General features: G+C 47.5%; 1 protein-coding gene across 6 annotated transcripts in view; it reads left to right on the top strand.

The window, feature by feature from the left end:
- Positions 1–26084, top strand: part of LOC147635649 (WD repeat-containing protein DWA2-like) — a 122155-nt gene that overhangs the window by 48477 nt on the left and 47594 nt on the right. For all 6 annotated transcript variants that reach the window (XR_015266691.1, XR_015266690.1, XR_015266689.1 and 3 more), the window contains exons 7-9: positions 16125–16194; positions 16474–16562; positions 16807–16852. Coding sequence is in view for 2 of the 6 variants with exons in the window: in XM_086803029.1 (XP_086659155.1) it covers positions 16125–16194; positions 16474–16562; positions 16807–16852 (205 nt within the window). In the remaining 4 variants the exon portion in view is untranslated. The remainder of the gene's footprint in view (positions 1–16124; positions 16195–16473; positions 16563–16806; positions 16853–26084) is intronic.

The raw sequence follows: 26084 nt of genomic DNA, 5'->3' as shown, positions 1-26084 counted from the left end.
TGACCAATAGCACACCGTACCCCATGAGAAAGATGAGTATCCATGTAGCTGGGTCTAATCACAAACCCATCCTCCGTGAGCTGGAGAAGATGATCTCTATAGAAAGCCACCTTCGTACCAAGCTCGTGTGTCGGCTATATCCATGTCCTCGTAGTGTCGAGCTGAGTCAAGTCCTGCCTGATAAGTCTGGTAATCTCTGCCCGTGTGAGAGAGAGGGAGGGTGCATCCAGGGAGTACTGAAATGGAGGTAGCCTGTCCATACTAAAGCCATGCAGTTGGAACCAAGCTGTCATCTCTGCATACCAACATGATCCGTCTCCTTGTGATGCCAACTGTCATGAAGACTCCAGGGCTAAGCGAGCATATCTGTCTCTAGGGAGAGCCCAAGTGCTATGTATAAAGGAGACTGATCGAGTGAGTGCCTCTACTACCAATGGATGGGCAGCCATCTCTGCACGGATAATATCATGTGGTACGGAGGCCTTGGCCCTAATCATCCGGGAAATCATAGAAACCAAGGGCCTCTCCATACGTCTCCATCCATCAGTGCTACTAGCTCGGCTGTGGTGATCCACTGAGGGTCCCCATATCTCCACTCCATACAGCATGGCTGAAGTGACCAAAGTATCAAAGAGCCAGAGCTTTGTTCGAGGTTCGTGAAATTGAACCTGCGAACACATCCCCAATGTTGCATAAGCTCTGGTCAATCTGGTCTCCGTTGCTCTCCTCAAGGAAAATAGTGGGCCACTAAAAACCACACCAAGGTAAGTATATGCATCTGTATACTCCACTGTCTCCTGACCATATGTAAAGGTGGGTACTGACCTCCTAACCCACTGTGCTGTGGTGTTAAACACCATCACCTTGGTTTTACCAAGGTTAACAGACAATCCACTGTCCTGTGCAAACGTGTGCAATGCATCCAAATGACGTTGCATCCCCTCTGGAGAACCTGAGATCAGCACAATATCATCAACATACAATAACAGTGGAATCCATGTCCCTGCTAGTTGTGCTCCTCTGTCACCCTCCCGCTCTACATAGTCCGAAACCTCATCCACATACATTCCAAATAAGGTGGGAGAAAGGGGGCAGCCCTGTTTCACCCCAATAGTGGAGTGAACCATCTTAGATATACCCTGAGTAGTACGTACCTGCCCCACAACTGTCCTGTATAAAGCCATGATTCCCCAAATCAGCTGTGTGGGCACTCCCATCTCCTGTAGTCTGCGCATCAGTCTGGCTCTCGGTACTGTGTCAAAAGCTTGCGGAAATCCACAAATCAACAATAAATCCTGCTGCCATATAATCTGCCCTCCTCAATAATAGCTCTGAGTGTCAAGATATGGTCAAGAGTGGAGAAACCTCTCCTGAATCCTGCCTGCCCTGATGCACGTATGCCCTCTCTCTCCATGCATATAGCTTTGCATTCTCCTAGTAATAGAGCTCCATCCCCTGCACACCCAGATTCAGCTTTTTTTTATTCAGTACTTTTTCATTTTGTTGGGATGACAGAGGATACCCCATACATGTACTCCGATTTGTCTCATAGGCCGAGTTCGGTCTTTTGGAAGACGTTAATAAAATCTTTCTTTCTTTCTTTCTTTCTCTGCCCATCTACTCAACTCCTGCCCAAGAATAGATGCAGCCAATGTGTGACCAATCATGATGGTATGATAATTCCCAGGAAGCATGGGATCCCCTGACTTGAAGATAGGCACAATCGTGGACATATTCCAAGTCTCAGGAAAACCCTCACACATGGCTCGGTTAAACATCATAGCAATAATCTCTGCAAGCATATCTCTGGCATGAATAAAGTGCTATGCTACCAAACCATCATGATCATATGCTCTCCCAGTCCTCATCCTGTCAATAGCTTTCCTTACCATCTCAGCAATAAAGAAAGCACATGTCTCTGGGCATGGCTTCGATGGGTCTGGCAGGGGCGGCTGTCCTGGTGCTGTGTACAGGGATGCTGCATACTCACCCCAAATCTCTGTGGAGGTAATGGCTGGTGATGGTGAATGCTCATGGAATAGTCTCCATGCCTCGCTTGAGTCGTGACTCATAAATAACTGATACAAATCCCTCTCTAACTGAGCAAGATAAGCCCTCTTCTTCCGTCGCACTAGGTGCCGGAAGGTAATCCGTGACTGTCTGTGAGTGGTAACACCCATGAGCACCTCTCTCTGTAATCTGATCCTCATCTCTCTGCACTCCTCATTATACCAACTGTTCTGGGACATGTTCCCAGATCGTCTCCGTGTAGGCTGACTATGGGGATATGCCTCTGATGTTGCAGCATGAAGCGTCTCTATCAATATTTGAGTTAGCTCATCTAATGGCCGTCCCGGCTCCTCAGCACATAAGCGTATGTATATCTCATCCGTGTACACGGTGTCAGTCTCCCTCGTAAAGGTAAAACAAGTGTGTGTGGAGACCTATCCCAATGGAGCGGTGCTGAACTGAAATGTGAGAGTGAAGGACAAGATAGCATGATCCACTGCTATTCCAACCGGCCTAGTGCCTACTATAAAATCCTGAAAAGAGGGAATGAGACTGGGCTGAGCCATAACATAGTCCACGGTACTAGCACCATGCCGATGTGGAAAGCTAGTGAAACCGCCCGATGTCGGGAATCTCTGTAGGCCATTCAGGATGGCCAATCCATGTGCAGTCCCCATGTCTATCAAATACGGCCCATACACTGTATGTTCCTCATCCTGTGAGAGTCTAGATAGGCCCATATCCCTAACATCAAGCTCCCTCAACATCTCCTCTGAGGTATCATAAAATACTGTCTGGTTATGGGCGGTCCTGGCATTGAAGTCCCCCAGGAGAATGATGTCACCATCCCTGGAGAACTCCCAAATGTCATTATCCAAAATAGAAAAGGGAGACTGCCCGCTAGGTGATGCATACACTGATGTACTGGGAGCAAAATAGCATATAGCAATGTAGAGATATCTACCCGTCTCTGCCCTCAGTCTAACCCACATGTACCTAGCTTGCTCATCTCTGTGGACTATATGTATCAGTGGTTGTAGCTCCTCTCTAAACAATACTGCCACTCCTCCTGAGCCCCGTCCTCTATGCTCTGAACGAGTCTCCTGTCTACAAGTTGTCTCCCATCGGTATCCACTAACATGTGGCATGGACTGTCCAGGAGCCTGATGCGTGTCAGAGTAGAAGATGATGTCCCTCCCAGTGAAACTATCCTCAAAAGCCCCTACATCAAGGCGTAGAGATCCATTACAATTCCAAGTAGCAACTTTGAGTGTAGTCCCATAGGTCTCGCGCCGTCATGAAGAGCGCCTCTCCATAATCACCACTCTACCATCTCTATAGAAGGCCACTTTCCCTTTCTTTCGGGCTGCCCTTATCTCGGGCATAACTTCTTTCATGTGGGCAAGTTGCGAGAGTGTGAGGTCATCTCCAAGAAATATTCCCGTCTTCTTGAGTGTAGGACGTCTCTTCAAGAAGTCCTTCGCTTCCACGGAGGGGAAACGAATGATAAGTGTTCTCTCCTTAGAAGGTTCGCCACTACCTTCTCTCCTTTCCCACTCTCCATGCCTTTGTGTGCGTGGCTTCAATGCCCATCATAGAGAAGAGCTCCCTTCCGCATCATCACGGTCTTTTAGACCGGACACTCGTACATGTAAGGCCCGGGTCTTCCTCCTTTGCTCCTCTTCAAGGGTCATGTTGATGATGGTGGGAGTGGGGACGGGTGGCGATTCTTTATCTTTCCCTTTCTTGGCGACCTCGATCCATTTCGCCGCCTCGTCCATCTTCTTTTGTGTCTTTGTGATCACCTCCACCCATGAAGATGTCTTCTCTTTATGTTGCTCCTCCTCCTGTCGAAGAGGGAGAGAGGGAGAAGAGGACACAATATTGGGTCCCGAATACCCTCTGTAGGGCCCCCACCACGAATGGTGTATTTGCTTTTATTAGAATGATGCAAAACTGAAATAAAAGACCGAATCTGAACGTGAACCTTCTTGGCCGAGGAGAATCCTCTGCCCTTGACCTTCTATCCTGCACCCCTTCTGCGCTAGCTTATCCTTGGCTGTCCTGGCCCTTTGATCAGCTTCAGCACTCCGTGAAATATGAGATGAATGATTTGAAAATATGCCATGGGTATTTATACCCCTCTAGGGTGCTGGTCGGCTGGATTAAAACTAGTCGGCTGACTAAAAATAGTCCCACGACCTGTAAATTCAGCATTTAATGCTAAAATCCCTGCGCATCACACCTGGGTGCTGGCCACCATGTGCCTCGTGTCGGCTGCCTGTCCAGGGGCCCTAGGGCTGGCCTACAGCCCTTCCATGGCTGGTGGGCACAACCAAGGCCTTCCTGGCCCCTATGGGGGTGGTTCTACACCTCCCCCATACCCACATATCTGTCCTTGGGGTAGCCCTATGGGTTGGCCCCTTTCCTATATGCAAACCCTAACTGTCTACACAGTGGTCTGGCATCGAGTATCATACCAGATACACAGAATGACTGACATCATTTCAGAGGGAGACTCACAGCGCGGATTGGCACTGTTTCATGTGCAGGACAATGCATACTTGACCTTGGATGCATGTGCAAGACAATGCGCACCTGACCTCGGACGACTGGAGTGGGACCTTAGCTGACTCGTCCTGGATTGGGCTCACATGGGACCAGTTTTCCATCCCAGGTCCTGCACCTTGTGCACAGATATGTCTACGTGGCATCCAGGTGTGGGATGCACGTGACATCCCCTTCTGCTTAACTTGATGGAAGTTGCATAGCCTAATCCGTCAATAACGCCGGATAGTCGTGGAAAAACTCTTTGTCAAGCCATACTACTTCGTGGGTCCCTCGATCCTGAAACTTCGTGAGGAACTGTCTTTGTCTTCGGCCTGAGCCATGCTTGAAGCGGTGCAAAAGGATCTGTTCTGAAACCATAACTTCAGCTTCATCAATGATATCTGGTTCTGCCTCGTCTTTAACTTCTAAAGGGATCGGACTTGCATATGGTTTTAACAAACTGACGTGGAACACATCGTGCATAGTCCAACTCGGAGGTAGCTTCAACTTCATTGAAACCTCATTAATCTTTCTCTGGATCAGAAAAGGTCCGAAGCTCCTGAATGACAACTTTGGGCATCGCTTGCCCACCCGTTTCAACCTTTGCTTCATAATCCGAAGATACACCCAATCCCCTTCCGAAAACTTCATATCCCTTCGGTCTTTATTGACCTGTCGAGTGTAGGCCTCTTGTGCTTTAGTCAACCTGTCCTTTACTGACTCCAAAATCTCATGGTAAGACTCCGTCAATCTATTCACTTCAGGTACTGAAGACGAGGTCCTGGTCAATAGCGATTGGAATGGTCTTCCAAACGTTGCCTCATCGTATGCAGTCCTGCCACTAGCTGAAGAAAAAGAATCATTCAAAACAGCTTGAACTAAAGGCAAATATGATTCCCACTTACCTTGCTGATCGTGGACATAACACTTCAGCACATAAAAGGCCAACTGGTTGTAGATTTTTGTCTGGCCCTCTGTCTATGGGTGAAATGTACTGGAAAAATTCAATTTAGTACCAAAGTTATCAAACAATGCCCTCCAAGACTGGTAAACTTGGCATCTCGGTCTGACACTGGTCCTAGGAATTCTGCCAATCGGTTACCAATGCCGAATGAACAACTGGGCAACATCCTCAGCGGTCATATTGGCCCTGCATGGAATAAGCATAACAAATTTGCTAAATCTATCAACTATAGTCAAGCACTGAGTATCACGCTTACCCGGACTGGGAGGCAGATTCGTGACAAAGTTCATCGAAATATCTTGGAAAGGTCCCTCAGGAATTGGCAAGGACTGTAACAACCCTATCTTCCTTCCATGAGGAGCTTTCACCTTTTGACAAATATCACAGTGTTGTACATATGAAAACATGTCTCGCCTCATCTTTGGCCAATAATATTGCGGTTCCAATTTCTCCAAAGTCGAATTCATGCTCCTATGACCACCAGTAATAGTGTCATGGAGAAGAGCTGCCCTGAATGACTTCATGACACATAGTCGGCCTTTGTAGAAAAGCCAACCATAGCGTACCAAAAAGTGGCATGGTCTTGTGGCATCCAATGCTTGTTCCCACTGTGTACCGAATTTCTCGGAATCTGTGTACGCGTGCTTCATGCCGTCTAGTCCCGTAGGTCGAGTCTAGTGGTCTGAATCAAAGTCACTTGTCCCTTCTTGCTCAAAGCATTAGCCACTGGATTGGCCTTTCCTGGAAGGTACTCAATCATACCACGAAATTGCTGGAATATCTGGCTCCAACGGTGTTGTCGGTCACTCCACTGTGCACTTGGCATTGTCTGAATCCAACGTAATGCCTGATGGTCAGTGCGAACCTCAAAGTCGCGGCCATAAAGAAAATGTTTCCGATGTTTCAAGGCCTGTATTACTGCGAGGAGTTCACGATCGTAGACTGAGTAATTCTTCTCTGCGGGTAGTAACTTACCAAACATGTAAACTACTGGATGACCGTTCTGTTGTAATACAACTCCAATTGCGATGCTACTCGCATCGGTGATCACCTGAAATGGCTCGTCCCACGAGGCAAGTGCTAAACAAGGCGCTTGTGATAAAGCCACCTTGAGGTTCTTGAATGCCTCCAACACTCGTGGAGTCATTCAAATTGGAGCTCCGTACAGGAGGGTCGGTGTGACAAGCGTATCAAATAGCCACAATTTGGTGCGTGGCTCCTGAAACTGTATGTGTGTACACTGCCTCTCAAGTCCCCCAAGGCTGCATGCCCTCGAGCTAATCTAGCTGTTGCTGCCTCCTTCAGGGAGAAACGCGGTCCTGTGAAAGTAACTCCCCCTCGGAAAGTGAACTGAGGCTCTGATCTCGTCACCCATGCTTGTGTGGTGTTAAACACCATTAACCTTGGTTTTCCCAAGGTTCACTGTCAGATCTCTATCCGCACAGAAAGCCTGTAATGCATCCAGGTGTCTCTGTAATCCCTCCGGAGAGTCTGAGATTAGAACAATATCATCAGCATATAACAAGATGGGTATCAACACCCTTGCCAGGCATGCCCTTGGGCCTCCCAATCTGTTTACATAATTAGAGACCGCATCAATGTACAGTCCAAAGAGGGTGGGCGATAGCGGGCATCCCTATTTCACCCCTATCGTGCTGGTCATCCTATCAGATAGTCCGCGTGGAGCTCGGCGGACTTTGCCTGTCAGAGAATCATACAAAGCATATATCCCCCACTGCATATCTTGGGTACCTCAATGTCATGCATAAGCCAGGCACGTGGTATGGTATCGAAGGCTTTGCGGAAGTTTACAAAGCAGCAACATATCCTTCTCTTCTGTGCCCTGCCCTCTTCAATAAGTGCCCGAAGTGTCAGTATGTGATCCAAGGTAGTAAATCCTCTCCTGAAGCCAGCTTGACCATGTGCTCGATGACCATGCCTCTCTGCCCATCGGCTCAGCTCCGACTCCAATATAGAGCCATATAATTTGGCCAAGTAATGACCAATCATGATCGTCCTGTAGTTGCCTGGTACCATGGGGTCCCCACTCTTAAAGAGTGGTACAATGATATGCTTTGTTCAGCTTGTTGGGAAACCCTCACTAATGGCACGATTAAACACGTGTACGATAAGCGGAGCCAAAGTGTCTTGTGCATATGAGAAGTGCTCTCCAACTAGCCCATCACGATCCTGTGCCTTTCCATTCTGTAACCTGTCTATCGCATCTAGCACCATCCGCATAGTAAAAAAGGTGCTGCTAGTCGGTCTAGCTCCCAGTGGAGGGGGGGTGGGGGGCTGTCATGGTACATCATATAGCTCTCTAGCATAAGTATGCCATGCCTCAGGTGTAGTAATCGGAGTACCGGGCTGTCTCTCCTGAAACATCTTCCATGCCCTCTTGCTGTCCTTCCCCAAGAGGAAGAGTTGGTAGATCTCCTCCTCTAGCTTAGCTAGATAGGCTCGTTTCTTCCTCCGCACAAGGCGCCGAAAGATCATCCTGGCTTGTCTATGCGTGTGAGACCCAATGGCAATCTCACGCTGTAGCTGTGCTCGTGTCTCACGGCACTCATCATCATACCAACTGTTCTGTGGGGCAGTGCTCGTGTCTCACGGCACTCATCATCATACCAACTGTTCTGTGGGGCAGTGCTGCGGGGGTGGGTGGAAGGGATCATAGTGCAGGGAATGCATGTAGTACACCCGCCAATCCTCTCGTGATCTCGTCCAGAGGGCTATGCGGGTCTAAAGCGAACAAGCCATTAGATACTGCATCTCGATAGACCCCAACTGTCTCACGTGTAAACTGATATCTCGGGTGCCTAGGTAGATGAGTGGTTGGCCCATCTCTCGGGGATCTACCTACTAGTGTGAAACTCAGGTATGCATGATCGGCTGCTATGCCAATGGGCCTACTGGAAATCGCGAAACCCCGCACATCAGGTATCAATGAAGGAGATCCCATCCGGAGTCCTCTGTGCTCGCTCCCCCTTTAGAGTTCCAATGTGTGAGATCATCTGATCCTTGCCATCTCGATAAGCCATTGTATATGACCAACCCATGTGCACTCCTGAGTGTGAGAAAATGCCTGCCATAATCTGTAATCTCCCCCTCATCCTGTGCTGATCTCTGCAATCCTACATCCTCTGCCGTGATCTCCCGGTACATAGCCTCTTGAGTATCATACAACTCTGTTTGCTCTGTGCCTGTATGTGCATTAAAGTCTCCCAATAGTAATATGTCTCCCATGCTGGCAAACCTCATGATATCATCATATAGTGGTATATAGGGCGACTCTCCTGATGGTGCAAACCTGGAGTGGGCTTGGGGAAAGTAGCATACCGCCACATATAGCTCGCGGAGCCCCTCTCTGCATATTTGGATCCACATGTACCTCGCATCTGCATCTCTATGTACTACCACATGTATTTTGTCACAAAGCTCCTTTGTAAAGTATTGCCACTCCTCCAGATCCTCTAGTACCTCCCATTGTGTGTGGCTGAGGGCGGAAAACTGATTCCCATCTATAACCCCGGACGTTAGGAAGCCGCTTGTTTGTGCACTGATGGGTCTCCGTATACATAGCAATACACTCTGTCTGAAAGTATCCTCAAAGTATCCTGCATCTGTTCTAAGGGCTCCGTTGCAATTCCACACCATGAATTGCAAGGTCTTATAGGCTGCGCACTGTCAAGCGGGCCTCCTCTCCGTAATGATGACTCGGCATACCGCCTCTTTCCTTGCCTCAAGTACACGCGGCATGTGTTCCTTCCGGTGTGCTATCTGTGCCGGTGTAAGGTCCTCATCCAAATAAATCTTTTCCCCCTTAAGGGCCATCCTTTTGGAGAGGAAGGCCTTCTTCTTCTCCAAGTCACCAAACTTGATGATCAATATCTTTGCCCTGTTTTCATCTCTACCTACTCGCCATGCTCTGGTAATGGGTACATTAGTGGCTCGAATTTTTGTTGCAAGAGCTTTTGCATCCTCTTGGGGATTTCCCTTATCTTCCCACCCAACTACCTGTACATGTAAGGCATGTGCCCGTCTCTTGGCTTCCTCTTCCAATGTAGCATTCATCACCTCTACTTTATTGACTGGTGTATCCTTCTGTTTTTTTACTACTTCAATCCATGGGTTGACTTCCTCAATTTTGTGGCACTGGCAATTTCAGCCCATGAATGCATTTCCTTCTCACCTGCAGCCACTTTTGCCTTACATGATTCCAAAGTGTTTTGCATTTCTGTGATGTCTTTTTCGCGGTCAGCCATACATGTCTTCAAAGTGGCTTCGTATGATGCAACTGTTGTGCCAATCTCTCGGAGCATGTCATCCTTCCATTTTTGCATCTCTTTTTACATTTCTGTGTGCATCGAGAAAGAAAGAAAGAAAGATTTTATTAACGTCTTCCAAAAGACCGAACTCGGCCTATGAGACAAATCGGAGTACCTGTATGGGGTATCCTCTGTCATCCCAACAAAATGAAAAAGTACTGAACAAAAAAAAAGGCTGAATCTGGGTGTGCGGGGGATGGAGCTCTACTACTAGGAGAAAAATGCAAAGCTATATGCATGGAGTATACAATCATGATATGCAACCTAGCTAGCTCCATCCTGTACCATACTGGGGGTATAGAATGGTATACATCAGTGAAGGGGGTGTCCACAGCTCCCTGAAGAACATGCCTGGGTGTGCTCTGAAGCGAGCCAGTCGCTCCGCACCCTCTCTGTGAAACTGAGCTCTGATCTCTGTCATCTCTCTCTGGTATAGGCGTGGTGTCCGAAAGCCAGGTGCCCTCTGTCTCCTGTGGGCTCTAAGTGTCTCTGCTCTCTGGAGAGTAATTCCCTGCCGTGTAGGGGCTGGGAGGGGGATGGATCTCTGAAAAAATGCAGTAATCTGTGTCTGTCTCCCCCCCTCTGGAGCTGTCTGAGCGTGTAATAATGTCTCTCTGTGGCGCTGTATGTCTAGAATGTATCTCCCCAGTATGCGCTGGTCTGCTGCCTCAAAGATCTGGTGTAGGGAACGTGGCTCTCTGAATAGAATGGGATATCTCTCTCTGATGGCTGTATATGCTCTGCATCTGCATACATAATGCTCCTCACTCTCCACCTCCTCTCTGCACAATCTGCATACCCTCTCCTCTCGGGGGATCCGTGCTGCTCTGCCAGTCTCAATCTCCAATCGGTGTGATGAAACTCTGAGTTGACCAATAGCCACTCGGGAGCCGTGTGATAAAAAGCCCTCCATGTATCTAGGCCTCTCTATAAATCCATCATCAGTGATACTCATGAAGTGATCTCTGTAGTATAGCATCTTCGGTGGAAGAGGCTGTGTAGGCGATATCCATGTCTCTCGTGTATAGAGCTGCCATAGATCCTGTCTCAATACTCTGTTCCTCTCACTATGAGAGAGACGGATATGTGGTGCATCCCTATCATACTGGAATGGTGGTAGATGATCCATGTCTAGGCCATGCTGTGAGAACCAATGTGTGACCTGTGCATACCATGATCCTCTGTCTCCTGCCTCAGCCAGCTGTCTAGATGCCTCAAAAGCTCTGTATGACAATCTGTCCTGTGGCATCTCTCTGAATCTGTCTAGCAGGCATATAGTCTGAAATATGGCCTCTACCATCATAGGAGGCGCAGCAAACTCTGCTCGGATAATGTCATGAGGTACTGACGATTTGCTGTGTATCATGCGTGCCATCATGAGGGCCTGTGGTCTCTCTATCTGTGTCCACCAATGGGTAGCAAGGCCTGGCGCCCATACCGCTGCTCCATACATCAATGCCGGTGTGACTAATGTGTCAAATAGCCACCCCTTCGTCCGGGGCTCCTGAAAATGCGCCTGGTGGCATTGTCTCTCTAGCATAGCCAATGCTGCATATCCCCGTGTCAATCTAGCTCTGGCTGCTGAACCCATGGTGAAGCGTGTGGCTACTGCAGAGAAGGTAACCCCTAGGTACACGTATGATGTCACCACCTCCACCTGGCATCCTGCGAGAGTAAATGTCAGCTGACTCCTGCCCTGTCTCGATGTATGAAAGACCATAACCTTGGTTTTCCCAAGGTTCACAGTAAGACCCCTCTGTGTGCAAAAATCATGGAGTGCATGTAAATGCTGCTGTAGACCACCTGGAGACTCAGACACTAATACAATATCATCAGCATAGAGCATAATATGTACTGAGGTACCTGCTAAATCAACTCCATCTCCGCCTCCCCGTGTAATGAAGTCAGCCACCTCATCAATGTATAACCCAAATAGCGTGGGGGAAAGTGGGCATCCCTGCTTCACACCAATGGTGCTAGCAATAGTCTCAGACATACCTCCTGGACATCTGACTCGCCCAAAAACCTGCTCATATAATGCATAGATGCCCCATGTCATATCTGCTGGTATGCCAAGAGACTGCAGGCACTGAAAGAGCCTCTCTCGTGGTACTGTGTCAAATGCCTTGCGGAAATCCACGAAGCAGCAATAGAGCTTTCTCTTCCTCACTCTGGCCTGATCAATCATAGATCTCAAAGTGAATACATGGTCGGTGGTAGAGAAAGCTCTCCTGAAGCCTGCCTGCCCTGATGAGCGTAAACCTGCTCGCTCAGCATATAAGCTAAGCTCCTGCTCCAGCACTGCACCATACAGTTTGGCCAGCACGTGGCCAACCATAACCGTCCTGTAGTTGCTCGGATCGAGCATATCCCCTGTTTTGTGAATCGGCACAATGGTATGCATCGTCCACTCTGCAGGCAAACCCTCTGCTAGTGCCCTGTTAAACAGGTGTGCAAGAAAAGGAGCTAAAGAATCTACTGCATATATGAGATGCTCACCCTGCAGGCCCATATGGTCGGCGGCCCGTCCATGCTGTAGGCGGCGGATAGCTTCCTGTACCATCGAGTGGGTAAAGAAGCTAGCTGTGGTAGGTCGAGGCTCCTGTGGCTGAGGTATAGGTGGCTGCTGTGGGGCATGGTATAGTCCCTCTGCATATGTGTGCCATGTCTGTGGGTCTGCAATAGGTGTCGGGGTTCGGGGCTCTCTAAAGTGCCGCCATGAGACAGGGCTATCTCTACTCATGAAGAAATGAAAGATCTCTAGCTCCTGTATCTCTGCGAAGGCCCGCCTTTTGCGGCGAGTAAGTCTCCTCATCTCTCTCCTCGACTCCTGCTCTGTGATGGCTCCCAAGGCTCTCTGTATGCGCAGCCGTGAGTATAGGGCTCTGCACTCGTCATCATACCATCTGTTCTGGGGCATAGTCCCAGGTCTCGCAAGCTCTCCTGAGTGTACACGATGTGGGAAGCTCTGTAATGCAGCCGTGTGTAGGAGTGATGCGAGCTGGGCTGTAATGGTATCCATAGGTGCCAGGGGATCCATGAGTAGGAGCCCATCCTCTACTCTGCCAGTGTATATGTCTGCCATGTCATGTGTGAAGTAGATGGTAGTGTGTGGCGTCGGTATGTGGGGGGCTGGTGATACTGGTGATCCGGCTAGTGAAAATGCCAAGTATGTATGATCTGCCCCAATAGGACGAGGTGGAATGGAGAATGAGGTGACAAGCTGTGATGCCTCCAAAGACCCCATAATGTAGTCTACCACCGTGCCTCCGGTCCGTGTATGACCCCCATGTGGAAAGCATGTCAGCCCTCCTGATCCCGGCCACTGTAGCATCCCGTTATAAATAACGAGACGATGCCTGGCTCCCAACTCTAGTAAGTGGTCCCCATAATGTCCTCTATCTGGTCCAGTGTCCTCTGATGCCCGACTAGCCCCTATCTCATCTGGATCCACAGGGTGGAGGATCTCCATGTCATCATAGTCATACACCTCACACTGTCTGCTCTGTGTGTGGGCATTGAAGTCGCCCGTAAGAAATACTTCCCCTAGTGTAGAATAATGCATAATCTCCTCTGACAGACAAGTGTATGGCGAGGCTCCTGTCTCCTCCTCCTGTGGCATGTCCTCTGTAATGACATAGGAGGATCCTGATGGAGAAAAGTAACATAAAGCTATGTATATAACCCTGTCCTGTGAGAGCTGTAAGCTGATCCACATGTATCTAGCCTCTGGATCCTGTGCTACCACTCTCAGTCTCCCCTGTAGCTCCCGTCTGAATAGGACTGCTACTCCCCCCGACCCTCTCGAGGTACCCTGGCGTGTGGTCCTCCTGTATGCTGACTCCCACTGGAATCCCTCTACTCGAGGTAGCCCTCTCTCTGGGCTCTGATGTGTCTCTGTCAGAAGTATGATGTCTCTCCCCACCATAACATGCTCCAGTCGTCCAGGCTGCACCCATAGTGAACCATTACAGTTCCATACTGCCATGTGTATCTCTGTCAGTGGCCTGGTCTGTGTCCCATAGACCCCAAACCGCTAATCCATGGGCCGGCCATCAATGATGACCCGACCATCTCGATAGAAGGCCTTCTTGCCTTCTCTCCTCGCGTGTAAGACTCGTGGCATGCAAGTTCTCCTATGCTCAAGCTGCATCCTCGTGAGATCATCATCCAAGAAAATAGGAGCTCCCTCTAAACCCCGTAGTACGACCCTCTTCCTCATGAAGGTGACCCTCTCCGTCTCTCCTGCAAACTGCAGGATGAGGGCTCGCTTGCGTGTTGAGTCTTTCCCGGCTCTCCACGCTTTGGTGAAGGGGAGAGGGTGCTCTTCCTTGTAGCCGAGCTTCATGCATAGAAGCTGTCCATCTTTCTCGGGGGTGGAGTCGGGTGTCTCGGCTATACCTGTGACTCGAATGTTGAGGCGGCGAGCATGCCTCATCTTCTCCTCCTCAATGGTGGTGTGAATGATTTGGTGTTCTTCCCTTTGAGTCTCCTCCCTCACTTCTTTTCGGATGTTCTTCTTCACCACCTCGACCCATCCTGACTGCTTGGCTTCGAGCTTTCCCTCCATGTCCTTTGTGATCTCCTTGGAGATCTCTTCTTTGATGGCCGTGAGAGTGTTGTCATTGATCTCCCCTTCTTCCTTCTCAGCATTCTTGATGGCTACCATTTCCACTTTCAATGCACTCACCTCCTCCTTGAGTGCTGTGTTCTCTTGTTCGAGGTTTGTGACCCGTGCTTCGAGAGCTATGATGTGCCGATGTAGTTTGTTTTCCACCTCATTGAGGTTGGAATCGGCTGTCTTCTTGTTCTCCTTGATTAGTGCCTTCATTGCCATCTCGAGGGCCTCGAGTTTCTCTTGGAGACTCGGGGCCATTCCTCCAAATCACTCTGCAGTCCTTCCCACAGGCAGGGAGGAGAGAGAGAGAGAGAGAGTTATGTTGCTGCCTTGGGGGCCTGGGCAAGGGTGGGTGGGTGGGGAAGTGGCTTACACGGGCGAACTGGCGGGCAGAGGCGAAGTAGCGAGCAGAGCAGAGGCGAACTGTGGAAAGGGGCGGCAGCAGCGAAAGTGGCTTACACAGGCGAACTGAGGGGAGGCGCCACAGGCGAAGTGGCTTACATGGGCGAACTGGCGGGCAGAGGCGAAGTAGCGAGCAGAGCAGAGGCGAACTGTGGAAAGGGGCGGCAGCAGCGAAATGGCTTACACAGGCGAAAGTGGCTTACACAGGCGAACTGAGGGGAGGCGCCACAGGCGAAGTGGCTTACACAGGCGAACTGGCGGGCAGAGGCGAAGTAGCGAGCAGAGCAGAGGCGAACTGTGGAAAGGGGCGGCAGCAGCGAAATGGCTTACACAGGCGAACTGGCGGGCAGAGGCGAAATAGGGAGCAGAGCACAGGCGAAATGAGAGAGGCGGCCACAGGCGAACTGGCGGGCAGAGGCGAAGTAGCGAGCAGAGCAGAGGCGAGAGCAGAGGCGAGAGAGAGAGAGAGAGAGAGAGAGAGAGAGAGAGAGAGTCAGCAAGCGGGGCAGTAGGCGGGAGAGGGAGGCGACACAGGCTCGAAGAGAGAGAGGGCAGTAGGCGGGGGGGGGGGAGAGAGAGTGAGAGGCCCTGCTCACCAGAGTTGCCTCCATGTAGAAAGGAGCAGGGACGGCCACCTATATATATATATCGTGAAGGCTTACTAAGACAACACCCCCAAGAGCAAGGTGACAGGGATGCCTCCTAGGCCTCCATCACTGACTTCTTCTCCCGTCTTTCTACTGGGAGGACCATAGATCAGGCTAAAAGCCTGCTTCAATTGACCTCTAGCGCTCAAGGGAAGACCAAATTGTGAGCTCAACTTATATTGAGAGCCAGACGTCCCCGAAGGGGCAACCTTCTACCCGCAGATATAGGTCCACGACATCTTCAGATGACATAGAGAGATTCGTCCCCAGGCCATTGCTATTGCCGTGGCTTTATGGGAGGATGGTTTCATTGTGTGACCACATGGCTACCCTAGCTTCTGTAGCTATTTTTTCACAGTTTTTTCTTTTCTATGGTTCATTATTCATCCTGGACACTTTGTGCTACATTTGGAATTTTGGTCTCATAGACCCATGAGGTCTTTTGGAGATGTTTAGTATAACTTTCTGTCTTTCTCAGATGCACACGCATGGACGTTTTCATAACTCGGATGTTCTCTATCAATGTATTCTTGTTGTAAATCAAGTGTTAGCAACTGATAATGGGAAAATGCCATATTTAACAGAATTTGTGTTGGTTGATACAGGCAGACACAAGCAATAGAACATGCACATGCACACGATATAGACTACAATCCTAAGAAGCAACATCTTTTTGTGAGAACCTCCTCATGTTTGTCATTCTTTTTCAAATGTTGTTGTTCTTCCTATGGTGCTCTGGGATATTGTCCCAGTTGCAAAGTTTAATCAGATGTTATTTCATAATATGTAAATTAAGGTTAGAGAACCAAGCAAATTATGTAAATTAAGGTTAGAGAACCAAGCAAATTGTGTAAAACAATTATAGACAGGTCACACGACTGGTAGCATGCACTGGTGCATAACATGCTTCTTTCTTACTTCTGTTTTGTTTTGTTTTGGGTTTATTTTTTGCAGGCAACGGTTGGAGATGAGTCCCGAATTCATGTTTGGGATAAAAGAATGTCGAGTACTTCTCTTTTTGAGTTGCCTGGTCACTCTCATTGGTAAGTCTACATGTGTTCATATTTGGTTATGTGTTTGTGCAACAGGTATCCTGATCATATGCATGTTTCAATTTAGAATCAAACCAGTTGTGTTAGCATCTATCCTTGCTGCTGGACTCTGCAAGGTTGTTTGTTGGAGGTGCATGACAGCATTTTCATATGCCCAAAGGTTTTTAGGATTGTTACGCCCTTTGAAATGATTAGAATGTTACCTCATATCAATGACAGTGATGATCTATTGCAGGACCTGGCGAGTACGATACAACCCCAAGTGCGATGAATATTTGCTAGTATGGGATTAATCTTCCGTAGTGTCAATAATTTTTTACTTTTTGTCCCGCATTCTTGTATACATTTTATTTGGCAACAGGAGCCCCTACTTTACCTCTACTTTTTTCCTTAAATAAAATACAACTATTCATGTGAAATACATTCACAATATAAGATTTGGGAAAACAAAGAGGAGCTGAAATGATTTTCATTTGCAGTGGGTGTTGATTGGATAAATAGAGTTATGCATGGTTGGGTTAGTGTAGAGGAAAATATTAAGGTCGAATGAATAAGTAAAAAGAAATTGTTTATGTTCTCTCTTGCGTAGGAGATGGAGCCTTGTGGCTTTGCATTCCTCATCATACTACCTACTTTGAGGCTGACAGCCCATATGGTATGAGAGCAGGAGACCCCATGAGGTAATCCACTCTGCTAGAACCTCCACTATGTTGGAAGCAAGTAGGGCTGTTGACGTAGGCCAACGGGACATCCCATTGTATATAATCATGCATGGCTCCCATCTCTAGGAAGTGTATCCCATATGGACCTATGCTGTATCCTTAGGCCTGTTGCAAACCGATCTCATTGAGATCAATCTCAGACAACATGATGGCATCATCTTGGAAATCATACATCGGGATCTGTTCCTTTGCTGTTTGTGCATTAAGATCACCCAACAAGATAACATCTCCTTGTTGAGAGACAGAAAGAAAGAAAGAAAGTTATAGTAACATCTACGAAAGGCCAGAATAACCTATCAGACCAAAAGGTTACATCATGTCCGTGAAATACATCATCATGGGTACTAAAAATGCACTAGATCCAACTGGATAATGTGTTTGATCTCCTACTATGAGAGGTTCAAGAATGGAGAGTCTAGAGTATCCTGACAAGATGGTCCATCTGGAGGCCTTGTGCATCAAACTAGTTGACTACCTTGGATACCATGCTCGCGAGGATAATGATGCTCATGAGGTGGAGGGTAGTCCCGCTCTCGCTCCTGCTCCCGCTCCTAGTGTAAATAAATAGATGACTCTAGTGCTAGCCTCGAAAGATGATCCCTATCGAGAGTGTCTACATGTTGGATGTAGGTGATGGTTTGAAAGAGGGCATTTATGGCTAGTGGGGCCACCTCAAACTCTCCTAGGCGTTGGCATCTTACTTCTTATCATGCGTGATAGCATCATTACTTGTAGCATATCTATACTCTTCCACATAGCCTTCCCTAGTCCTCTGTTACGGACCTAGTACTAATCCTCGAGATTAGCAGTCTAATCTAGCAGGATTAGGGAGGCCCTGGGATTAGGAGAGCACGCTAATATGGATGGCTCACGGTTATAAATCCATGTGTATTGGCTATTTATAACAATTTGCCTATTTATAGTAGCAATGGGCTTTATATAAGTGAAACATGGGTTATTGTTGTCATAACCTCACTATTGGTCAGAGTTAGACCAAGACTCTGGCCACATGTAGCAGAGCAAAGGTCAGCATGCCGAAGAACTAGCATGGATCTATCTATACTCTTCCACGTAGCCTTCCCTAGTCCTCTGTTACGGACCTAGTACTAATCCTCGAGATTAGTAGTCTAATCTACCAGGGTTAGGGAGGCCCTGGGATTAGGAGGAAGCACGCTAATATGGGTGGCTTAAGGTTATTATTTATAAATCCATGTGTATTGGCTATTTATAACAGTTTGCCTATTTATAGTAGCAATGGGCTTTATATAAGTGAAACATGGGTTATTGTTCTCATAACCTCACTATTGGTCAGAGTTAGACCAAGACTCTGGCCACATGTAGCAGAGCAAAGGTCAGCATGCCGAAGAACTAGCATGGATCTATGTGAGTTAGACCTTAACCTGTGGTTTGCGGAGGTGGTTTGAAGCATAGAACCGACGGTGGAGAGGTGAGCTAGCTTGCACCCCTCTTAGGGGGTTTGTACTAATCACTTGTGCTTTGTGTTTAGATCTGTGGGGTTGTAACACTTGGTATCAAAGCTAGGTTTTGATCTTGGGACTTGTGGGTTATGATATGTTACGTATCTAGTGCTAATCCTCGAGATCAGTGGCCTAATCTGGCAGGGTTAGGGGATGCCCTGGGATTAGGAGGAATCATGCTAATATAGGTAGCTAAGGTTGTTAATAATAAATCCATGTGTTCTAGCTATTTATATCTGCAGGTACTATATAAGTGAAACATGGGTTATTGTTGTCATAACTAGAGTTTGACCAAGACTCCGGCCATACATGTGGCAGAGCATAGATCGGCATGCCGAAGGACTAGCATGGATGGATTGTGGGAGTTAGACCTTAGCCCTGGCTTGGGTGTCACCATTTGGCCACCCAATTGGTCCACCCGTGCTTTCTTATCATGTATGTACTTTGGACTGGTGTCCATGGGAGTTGTTTATGCCGGGGATTGATGCCACTCATGTGATACTGTAGACTTGGCTTTCCGTTGGGACTTGTGCCTCCGTGTACATGCCCGGAAATGCTTGGTGGATTGGTGTTCCATTGGATCTGGTACCTCGTGTACTTGCCTGGAGCACGTCTATTTTGGTATAGTCTCATGAATGGGGATTGTCCATACTAATGTTGCATTGCATAGCATCTTTATGTGCTTGCAAATTGAAATTGCATGAATGGGGATTGTCCATACTAATGTTGTATTGCATAGCATCTTCATGTGCTTGCTTGCAAATTGAAATTGCATGCTGTTTTCATGCTTGCTTGACCAATGTGTAGTTCCGGTAAGGGGACGCTCGCCCCTGAATCGTGCGTGTGAAACTGTCTGCTGACATGGTTGTGTGGCATGTGAACAGGTGGTAAGTATTACCCAATCTAGGCTCAAATAGCCCTTAGGACTTAGCCAATATTTATAAGTGAGTGCGTTCCCACTTCATTAAGTTTTGGGCGACCAAAAGTCACCTATAAATTAATTTCCAGGACCTGATCCTCCCCTTTTACTCATAAATGGGCATCTCTCCATGTCCCTTCACCTGATTGGACCCCAATTCACTTACTTATTAAGAGAAAATTCGTGTTTTCTCTTCATGAAGAATTTGGAGACTGAAAACTCTGTTTTTCCACCATTCTCTCCATTTCCAAGCTCTCCATAGCCATACCCAACTTGCTAGGGTGTTTTCCAAGCTTCCAAGAGTGTTTCCAAGTGCTAATCACTCTCCTACTCACTCCCAATGACTGAAATTCAGCAAAACAGCTCTCATTTCTGCTGTAATTTCTGGTCTTTTTGCTGAAAACCCTAATTTCAGTCTTCCTTTCTCAAGTTGAACCATAGGGGAAGCTTTCCCAAGGTTCCCTTCATCCTCTTGAAGACTTTTGTCGCGAAGAAATGCGACAAATCAAAGGCCTCAACACTCCAAGGACTTCCATCGCGAAGACTTCCGCTGTCATCGACTCTACTTGCTATTGGTAAGCTTTTATGCTTAAATATGGGAGCAAGTAGCAGGAGGGAGGAACCGGATTACAAGATCACATACCCTGTGTAGTGTTCTCTTGTCCTACGTGCTCTCTTGCAGATTGTTGCTACCATGTGTTGGTGGAACAATAGAGAGCAGATGGTAGGGAACATGGGCACTTGAGAGGGTAGTGTGGGTTGCAAGTCTACATCGACAACCACTTGTTTGCAATACTGTATTCATATGTATTGGTATGGAAATCTGGTTAGAAATGCCCATGACACTATGTACTTGATCCTCCCAAGATCAATATACTTTATTTGAGGGAGAGGTCGGCCGTTCCGTCTCATTGTGTGTCTCTTGTCAATTCAGCAATTTACTTCTTGTATTTTGAGCAAGTGTCCATAAAATCTTAGTGTATTTAAGTGTATTGATTAGCATTGTGTTCAACCAAGTTACATCGGGTGTGGTTTGAAATCTTTCAGAAGTATTGCAAGTTGAGGAGTGATGGATTGTAAGACGTATATGGGGTATGTTCTGGTGGTATGGGATGCTAGGATTCCGTCGAGGCAGATGTTTTAGCTTTTGGTAGGATAGTTATCCAGAACCAAGGATTGCTAGATGCCTAGTTCATGGGTGAGTGCACTAGTCTGTGATATGGAAGATGTCCCATTCATTAGTCACATCTTTGATGTGGCAGATCTATGGTTTATGGGCCACACCTTTGATGTGGCAGATGTATGGCTTATGGGCCACGCCTATGATGTGGCATATATCCAGGTTATCAGCTTTTATGGTTGTTGTTCAGAGTTGTGTAGCAAGGTATTGGTTGGTGGGATTACACTACTTGGACCCAACTCCAGTAGAGAGTGTTGATAGTGGCAGATTTCTCTTGCATCTTGATTACCTTGACACAGTAGGCTGAGTTGGGACTTGAAGTTTCTCGATACTAGTTATGATGATTGTTCTCAGTTTGTCAGAGGCAACAGAGAGGATAAATTAGTTCTGGTGGAACATTGCACATGCTCAACATCGAGAGATCATTCGATTGGTCTTAGAATTTGCCTATGATAATACAGAATATGTTATGTTTGATATGGGTGTCAACCCAAGTTTCTGTTGAGAAGTTCTTGAAGATGTAGTTTTAGGTGGAGTCCCAGAAAGAATTGACATGCTGGAGAACCGATTCCGTTGTTGTGCATTTGGTAGAGGATGTGGTACAATAATGTATTTTTTAGAGAGGGAAGATATTTTTTTATATCCCTTAGGTAGGAGGAATTACCCAATCCTGATAGGGTAGGTAATTTGATTGGCTACGACAATTGTCTATATGATGTCAGATTATCCGGTTCCTTGGGAGTTGGATTGAGGGATTGTTGTGATCCTCACAACTCTGGTTTGAGTTGGTATGTTTTTAGTTCTACTGAGATAGTTGTAGGAACATTGGTTGGAGTCGGTTTGTTTTTAGTTCTATTGTGATAGTTGTAGGAACACTGGCTGCAGATTTAGTTAGTTCCTATGGCAGAGTTATCAATGGAAAGTACATGAGTGGTGAACCAAATTATGGAGTTAGTTGTCTGATGTAGTTTGGGTTTCCCCTTCGACATCGAAAATAATTGCTAGTTAACAGCATAGGGTTCCGAGTTTTCTTAGACAGATTTTGTTTCCAAGAGTGGAAATATTTGAGGAGGGGAAGTATGCTAGGTACCTAGTACTAATGTTCAGGATTAGTGGCCTAATTTGGCAAGGGTAGGGAGCCCTCGGATTAGGAGGAATGTCATGTGCATGCACATGTACATGCTAATCCCACAGCTAATCCTTGAAGGGCAACACATAAAGATCAGATTTGGAACCAAATTCAGGAGCTACTGCAGCTAGTATTGGAAGGGAAGACTTTTGGATGGACCAGGAGGCTGTTAGCCAAGTAGATAAAGAGGAGATCTTGCGGCCTACAGCAAGATATATTGTTGTGTCCAGGGACTTGGTTGACAGCAGGTCGGCTAGTCCAATGGTGCTTCCAAGGTCTACAAAAGGCAGCCAATAGCTCATGGTGAGGCATTTCTCACCTTGTTGGGGTGTTAGGTCTTAGACTAGGGTTTTCAACCTTTTATGAGGCAGCCTATGGCTAGCCAGATTGTACACCTTTTTGTACTTTATTGAATATGCTGAAACTCAGCTCTCTCTCTCTGCACATGGATTGGCCATCCTGAATGGCCTACAGAGATTCCCGACATCGGGCGGTTTCACTAGCTTTCCACATCGGCATGGTGCTAGTACATTGGACTATGTTATGGCTCAGCCCAGTCTCATTCCCTCTTTTCAGGATTTTATGGTAGGCACTAGGCCGGTTGGAATAGCAGTGGATCATGCTATCTTGTCCTTCACTCTCACATTTCAGTTCAGCACCACTCCATTGGGACAGGTCTCCACACACACTTGTTATACCTTTACGAGGGAGACTGACACCGTATACACGGATGAGATATACAGACGCCAATGTGCCGAGGAGCCGGGACGGCCATTAGATGAGCTCACTCAGATATTGATAGAGACGCTTCATGCTGCAGCATCAGAGGCATATCCCCATAGTCAGCCTACACAGAGACAATCTGGGAACATGCCCCAGAACAGTTGGTATGATGAGGAGTGCAGAGAGATGAGGATCAGATTACAGAGAGAGGTGCTCATGGGTGTTACCACTCACAGACAGTCACGGATTACCTTCCGGCACCTAGTGCGACGGAAGAAGAGGGCTTATCTTGCTCAGTTAGAGAGGGATTTGTACCAGTTGTTTATGAGTCAGGACTCAGGCGAGGCATGGAGACTATTCCATGAGCATTCACCATCACCAGCCATTACCTCCACAGAGATTTGGGGTGAGTATGCAGCATCCCTGTACACAGCACCAGGACAGCCGCCCCTGCCAGACCCATCGGAGCCATGCCCAAAGCCGTGTGCTTTCTTTACTGCTGAGATGGTAAGGAAAGCTATTGACAGGATGAGGACTGGGAGAGCATATGATCATGATGGTTTGGTAGCAGAGCACTTTATTCATGCCAGAGATATGCTTGCAGAGCTTATTGCTATGATGTTTAACCGAGCCATGTGTGAGGGTTTTCCTGAGACTTGGAATATGTCCACGATTGTGCCTATCTTCAAGTCAGGGGATCCTATGCTTCCTGGGAATTATCGTACCATCATGATTGGTCACACATTGGCTAGATTATATGCATCTATTCTTGAGCAGGAGTTGAGTAGATGGGCAGAGAGAGAGGGCATACGTGCATCAGGGCAGGCAGGGTTCAGGAGAGGTTTCTCCACTCTCGACCATATCTTGACACTCAGAGCTATTATTGAGGAGGGCAGATTATATGGCAGGAGGATTTACTGCTGCTTTGTGGATTTCCGCAAAGCTTTTGACACAGTACCGAGAGCCAGACTGATGCGCAGACTACAGGAGATGGGAGTGCCGACAGAGCTGATTTGGGGAATCATGGCTTTATACAGGACAGTTGTGGGGCAGGTACGTACTACCCAGGGTGTATCTGAGATGGTTCACTCCACTATTGGGGTGAAACAGGGTTGCCCCCTTTCCCCCACCTTATTTGGGATGTATGTGGATGAGGTTTCGGACTATGTAGAGCGGGAGGGTGACAGAGGAGCACAACTAGCAGGGACATGGATTCCGCTGTTATTGTATGCTGATGATATTGTGCTGATCTCAGATTCTCCAGAGGGGATGCAGCGTCATTTGGATGCATTGCACATGTTTGCGGAGGACAGTGGATTGTCTGTTAACCTTGGTAAAACCAAGGTGATGGTGTTTAACACCACAGCACAGGAGGTCAATGCCCACCTTTACATATGGTCAGGAGACAGTGGAGTATACAGATGCATATACTTACCTTCGTGTGGTTTTTAGTGGCCCACTATTTTCCTTGAGGAGAGCAGCGGAGACCAGATTGACCAGAGCTTATGCAGCATTGGGGAGACTAGAGAGGATGTGTTCGCAGGTTCAGTTTCAGGAACCTCGAACAAAACTCTGGCTCTTTGACACTTTCGTCACTTCAGCCATGCTGTATGGAGTGGAGATATGGGGACCCTCAGTGGATCACCACAGCCGAGCTGGTAGCACTGATGGATGGAGACGTATGGAGAGGTCCTTGGTTTCTATGATTTCCCGGATGATTAGGGCCAAGGCCTCCGTACCACATGATATTATCCGTGCAGAGATGGCTGCCCCCCCCATTGGTCGTAGAGGCACTCACTCGATCAGTCTCCTTTATACATAGCACTTGGGCTCTCCCTAGAGACAGATATGCTCGCTTAGCCCTGGAGTCTTCACGACAGTTGGCATCACAGGGAGACGGATCATGTTGGTATGCACAGATGACAGCTTGGTTCCAACTGCATGGCTTTAGTATGGACAGGCTTCCTCCATTTCAGTACTCCCTGGATGCACCCTCCCTCTCTCTCACACGGGCAGAGATTACCAGACTTATCAGGCAAGACTTGACTCAGCTGGACACTAGGAGGACATGGATACAGCCGACACACGAGCTTGGTACGAAGATGGCTTTCTATAGAGATCATCTTCTACAGCTCACGGAGGATGGGTTTGTGATTAGACCCAGCTACATGGATACTCATCTTTCTCATGGGGTACGGTGTGCTATTGGTCAGATGCGCACATCCTCACACCAGCTAGAGATTGAGACTGGCAGATTCAGAGGAGTACCAGCTGAGGCCAGGATTTGTCAGCTGTGCCAGATGGAGCCAGAGACAGAGTTACATTACATATGTCACTGTCCAGTATATTATGAGATACGAGGCCGTTTTCACTGCCTGTTCAGAGAGGTCTTTGGACCACTTTCTAGAGTCATGAGATACTAGGATCAGAGATGCCTCGGATTGTACTTGCTGGAGCTGCGTAGACATAGAGAGGGTCTCCTGAGAGGGAGGGGATCAGAGAGGGAGAGACACCTACAGAGGCAGATTACAGACTTCTTTCGACCAGAGATTGAGCAGTCAGGTCAGCAGGCATTGCAGCTAGCCCCAGAGTACAGCCGCACCAGAGGTACACTGATTGATCGGGCTATAGAGCTGGGGCGGTCCAGGCGCCCCAAGATGAGAGGCCCATCTCGACACCGGCGGAAACTACAACAGAGGATCAGGACCATACTAGCACGGCATGGGAGACGTCCAGTCAGAGTACTCACCATGGAGGACATTGAGGATATCCGCCAACGACTGATGAGAGACATCTTTGGATAGTGATGTGTATGATGCTTACCTTTGTTGCTGGAGTTTTCCTCCCACATGTTATCCATTAGGAGCTCCTGGTACCGTACTTTTCCTCATAGTTGTTTCAGTTTCAGTTAGTTGTTTAATTGTTTTTAGCTTTCCTTACACAGACATTGTATCAGATCCACTAATTGTTGTAACCTTTTTGGTGTCATAGGTCATTTTGGCCTTTTGAAGACGTTAATATATCATTTCATTTCATTTCTCTCTCTCTCTCTCTCTCTCTCTCTCTCTCTCAGATGTTATCCATTAGGAGCTCCTGGTACCGTATTTTTCCTCATAGTTGTTTCAGTTTCAGTTAGTTGTTTAGTTGTTTTTAGCTTTCCTTACACAGACATTGTATCAGATCCACCAATTGTTGTAACCTTTTTGGTCTCACAGGTCATTTTGGCCTTTTGAAGACGTTAATATATCATTTCATTTCATTTCATTTCTCTCTCTCTCTCTCTCCTCTCCTTATTCTGTTTGTGTTTTGTATCAAGATGTTCCTAAAAGGTGTTTAGGGTTGAAATAAGACTCCTAGAGCTT

Source organism: Cibotium barometz, chromosome 9, assembly GCF_041138505.1.
Source record: "Cibotium barometz isolate CiBa-2024 chromosome 9, ASM4113850v1, whole genome shotgun sequence".
In the NCBI taxonomy this organism is placed as follows: Eukaryota; Viridiplantae; Streptophyta; class Polypodiopsida; order Cyatheales; family Cibotiaceae; genus Cibotium; species Cibotium barometz.
This window is presented reverse-complemented; position numbering and strand designations above follow the sequence as displayed.